Genomic DNA, 5,000 nt, shown 5'->3' with positions numbered 1-5,000 from the left:
AGATCTCTGCTCGCTTGCCGACTAATTTCATTTTCATAATCAACATGTGTAGGATTGTATACTTAAATAGCGAGAGTTGTTCTTGAGCATTTAAATTCTCGACGGGAATGTCCTTATTGGACATTTTACTTTGGTAGTTAAATATGATACGGTAAAATCAATACTTCTTTGAGTATTAAATAAATACTACGAACTGTAAATCAATAAATCCACCGGAATATGTCAAACGATAGAATCGTTCAAAGTTGTTATCTTAAACTGGGATAAAATTGCTATGCCAGGACTCACAAACAAACTTAATTATACCGCGACACAATATATCTTCCTGGCAAAACAGACCTTACAACCGCAACAGTTCTTAATTAATGATTACTACGCTTCAGTTCGAGTAAATATGTAGAAGATATTACATGGCCGCACGGAGATACGAAATTTCTCTTCGAGTGTTGAAGAATATTTCACGAGTGAGCGCACCTAAGGAGTAATTTTACACCAAAGTAATCATTCTATAGCAACAATACTTTTTTTCTTAGCATTTGCAGTCACAGTGCAGATTGCACAACTTCAAGGTCATGTTACAGCAGGCATAAAGCTGCGACAACCACCATAGCAGGTCTTCCCAAGCGAGGTTCTTTACACAATGTTTTTATATTGTGTTATGTATTAAACTATCATATAACATAACCATAATTCATAAAATGCTACTTTAGCGACAACCACAGCAAGAATGAAAGAAAACCTGCTTCTTTTTACAATTTCCAAGTACCATTTTTCCTTGGTCGTGTAAACGCGCCTTTAGAAAAAAGAAATCACAGGAAAAAACACATAACTTCATTGATAAAAGATGATGGCTCTGTTCAGTATGATCCAAAAGGAATACTGGAAGAAGAAAAAAAATTCTACAGAGAAATATACTTTTCGAAAAATACTAATCCCGAATCACATGATTTCAAACATTTTTTCGTGTCTCCCCATTTGAAAAAGTTAGATAACGAAGAAGCTAGAAATTGCGAAGGCTTACTAACAATAGAGGAATGCTCCGAACCAAACAACAAGACGCCAAGCTCTGATGGTTTCACAATTGAATTTTACAGATGCTTCTGGAATGTGGTCGCACCGTTTATGGTTGACAGTTTTAATTACGGCTTTTGAAAATGGCCTCCTAACGATCTCTCAACGGCTAGCAAATTATTTCATTGATACCAAAGAAAGACAAAAACTTGCAATATTTAAAAAATTGGAGGCCAGTTTCCCTTGTTAACTATTATAAAATCGCTACAAAAGCCATTGCACTCAGAATAAAGAAAGTTCTCCCTAAAATTGTTAATGAAAGCCAAACAGGTCATGGCAAAGGTAGGTGCATTGGAGAAAGTATTAGAACGATTTCCGACATTGTCATTTACAAAAACTCATAACATCCCTGGTCTAGCTGTTTTTCTCGATTTTGAAAAAGCAGTCGACTCTTGAATGGAAGAGAGTTGAGAGTTGAGTACCGGTACTTGAAACTTTTTCACTTGAAACTTGAAAGTTGATTACTTCTTAGAAGTACTCAACTTTGGCCCACAGTTGCGGCAATAGATTAGAGTAATTTACAGCGATATTTCTCGTTGCGTTTTAAATAACGGACCAGCCACTAGACACTTCAATTTGGGAAGAGAAGTCAGGCAAGGATGTCCTATGTCAGGCACCTTGTTTGTCGTCGGAATTGAAATCCTGGGTAATGCCATAAGAAGTTCAAAAGAAGTAAAAAGCATTCAAATTGATGAAAGAAATATGTTGGAGCTCTTTCAGTACGCAAATGACACCACAGCCTTTCTTGAAGATACCGAATCTCTAAGTCATCTATTCAGTTTACTTTCCCAGTTCGAAAACTGTTCTGGATTAAAACTAAATTAGTCGAAATCAGAGTTGTTGTGGTTAGGGTCTCTACGCCATCGAAAAGACATGTTTCAAGGCTTAAGAATGAATGAAGAACCAATCTATGCACTGGGAATCTACTTCTCTTATGACGAAAAACTCGCAGCCAAAAAGGATTTTTTTCATCGACTAGATTCTTTAAAGTGCCACTATGATCAAATTTTTACCTCTTGATTTTTTTAGGCGTATCACAAAGAATTCTATGAAAGAATGAAAATGCCGTTTGCCATTTGCAAATACCTGCATTAGTCCCGGAGATATTTAAGTTTGAAAAATGTGTAAAAAGCGCAAATGAGATGACTGATGATGTCATACACTCAACCCAATATTACATCAAGTATATAAATAGAGCTATCTTTGCCAATTTGCAGCGCAGACCATTGAAACTTGGTAGGCTAATAGTTTTACAGAAAACACACCTACGGCTATAAACATTGTGTTCCCATGGCAACTCACTCTTTTCCAGTCCCCACCCACTTGATTTCAATATGTAAGTGATTTTCAGCTCGAAAGACGTTAAACAAGGCCACAAACTCAAGCTAACATATTTATATGCTTGTTGGATCATGTATATGAGGCACCATTTGCAAATATTAAATACAACGCCAAAGAAGGCCAGAAATGCCTTTAATATTGGTAACGAAACTGTTAAGCTCAAAGTGTGAAGCACATTTAGTAGAATCTTACTGGAAAGAATCAAACATTTCTGATGCAAATTGGATGAGATATCCTTTTTCATCATATTTGATCAAAATTTGGTTGAGTGTATGACGTCATCACTTGGCTAATTTGCATATTGTAAAAACTTGAATATCTCTGGGACAAAAAGAGATATTTGAAAATAGTAAAGAGCATTTTTCTTCTCATGCAGGCTACTTATTTATGTCTTAAAATGGCTTCGATAGAAAAGATGCGATTTTCATCATAGTGGCACTGCACCGTGAGAGCAATGGCAGGAATGGTGGTGGTGTTTGTATTTATATTTTAAGTAATATCAATTTTCAGCTTCGTGGTGATCTTAGTCCGAATAATCTTGAATATCTCACTGTTGAAATCTCTAAACCCCACTCAAAGCCCTTCCTCGTGTCTACCTGGTACAGACCACCACAATCATCTCCTGACCTCTTTTCAACCTTTGAGAGAATTATTGATAAAATTGACACTGAAAACTTGGAGCTACCGGTATATCTTATGGGTGACTTAAACCGAATTTATTAACGGATGTTGTCAGTAACAACTCTTCTCACCTCTTAAATATCATCGATATTTATGGTCTGTCTCAACTTATTACAGAACCAACTCGAGTCATACAATATTCAAGTACCCTGATCGATTTATGCCTCACGAATTCCCCAGATAAAATATCAAAGTCAGGTTTTAAAATGCTGCGGCAATCGTAAGCCATGTCGTACAATGTAGGCCTGTCGTGAGCTTGTTGTGTGTGACAAAAATCTTACCGTGTAAATCGGCCCTAAGAAATATAGTAGATGTAGTATGGCCTTGTAGCTGCGTCAAGCCACAAAAAGTGTATGAAAAATGTTTAGGTGAGTTAACCTGGGTTAAGCCTGCAATCCAATCGAAAAACCAGTACCTGGTCAGCAGTCAACTTAAAAAAAAAACAGCTGACCTCGATAAGCTCTAAGCTTGAGCCCGCAATATGGTCACATCATACTGGTTGACGGATACCTTGTTTTGACAGGTGTCAATTGATCAAAACATGAACGTCCAATATCAAAGATATATGCTGTAAACTAGCATGATACTGGTCACATTGGCATACATGGAGGAGTGGATGTACGGACGTACATACATAGGTATGTACGGATCTTCAATGACGTCATGGCTATAAAACCAAGATTTCTCGCATCAATGGGTTACCATATTTTCTTAACAATGGTGCTCCGCGCGCACGGACCTCCACTAAAAAGTATAATGACAGTTAATTAATAATAACAAGAACGATAACAATGACAAAAACAGCAACAATATTTTGCTGTATTTAGCTTACCCATTTAGATGAGGAGCATGTTGAGTTGTTCTGTAAAACAACAAAATAAGCATCACTAGAGTTGAGACAGTGCCTTAGTTAAAGGGACCTGAGTATTAAGCTTTTCAACATGTAAATTTGTTACCGTAAACAGGTTAACAAATTAGAGTAATATCTTATTGGTCCAAGATACAAACATGTAAAATCACTGCAATAGTGATGATGATGATGATGACGATGATGATGATGATGATAGCTTTACATCAGTACATAAGTCTCAGTAAAACTAAAGTGATTCTTCTTTTTCAAGTGATAAACTTTGCAAGGATTTTGTCTGGGCGGACAAAATTGCATGTGGGCAAGATCAATTTGCAAAATAATACATTGTTCCACAAAAAACAAATTAATTTTAACAAAAAAGAAAGAAAGAAAACTAAGGCCAAGGGGCCCTGGACAAGCTGCAAATAACAAGAATCACAAATACCACAAGAATGATACAATGTGACTGCTTAAAGAAAAGAAAACAGTCACAAAGAGGCAAGTGGCCGGCCTCGACACACCACAAATATACAAGTAGAAAATATCAGAAACATTGCAAGGATGCATTGCATTGCATTTTGTCTGCAACAACAAAATTCCTGCAATTACATGTATTTTACAGTAACAAGAATTATTGATAATTTGTAACTGCAAGAATAGCAAATTCAACATTTAAGAGAAAGACACAATAGGCAAAAGGGCCCTTTTTTGTACATGTACCTCATCCACAGTAATATTTCAGCATTTTTTCTCAACACAAAATTTAAATTTAATGCTTCAGCTTTTATATAATAACCCGTTTACTCCCAGTGGCCACTCAGACAACTTTACTCTGTCTATATAATGCCAGACGATTAAAAGGGGACCCCTCGGGCTTTAAAGGCTTAACATCTAGGTTCACTCAAAATTACTGTATGATGTACCCATTAACCCTTTTGATTTAACTCTAGTGCCAGACAATTACATTTTTACTTGTCAATTGGGCCCCCCTCAGACCTAGAAGGGTTAACAACAGTTTCATGTACATTATTGTATCTCTCAGATAGTACGCACACTG

The 5,000-nt window shown here is 36.4% G+C and overlaps 2 protein-coding genes across 2 annotated transcripts in view; both read right to left on the bottom strand.

Moving 5' to 3' along the window:
- LOC137968129 (uncharacterized) overlaps positions 1-5,000 on the bottom strand; it is a 197,285-nt gene that overhangs the window by 105,590 nt on the left and 86,695 nt on the right. The window lies entirely within an intron of this gene.
- The window catches only part of LOC137968304 (uncharacterized), a 48,283-nt gene that overhangs the window by 15,364 nt on the left and 27,919 nt on the right, over positions 1-5,000 (bottom strand). Inside the window, exon 7 of the mRNA XM_068814907.1 lies at positions 3,926-3,955. Within this exon, the coding sequence (XP_068671008.1) occupies positions 3,926-3,955 (30 nt within the window). The remainder of the gene's footprint in view (positions 1-3,925; positions 3,956-5,000) is intronic.

This window comes from Montipora foliosa, chromosome 8 (genome assembly GCF_036669935.1).
Source record: "Montipora foliosa isolate CH-2021 chromosome 8, ASM3666993v2, whole genome shotgun sequence".
Taxonomy (NCBI): domain Eukaryota; kingdom Metazoa; phylum Cnidaria; class Anthozoa; order Scleractinia; family Acroporidae; genus Montipora; species Montipora foliosa.
The sequence above is the reverse complement of the archived record's forward strand: the minus strand, read 5'-3'. Positions and strand labels throughout refer to the sequence as shown.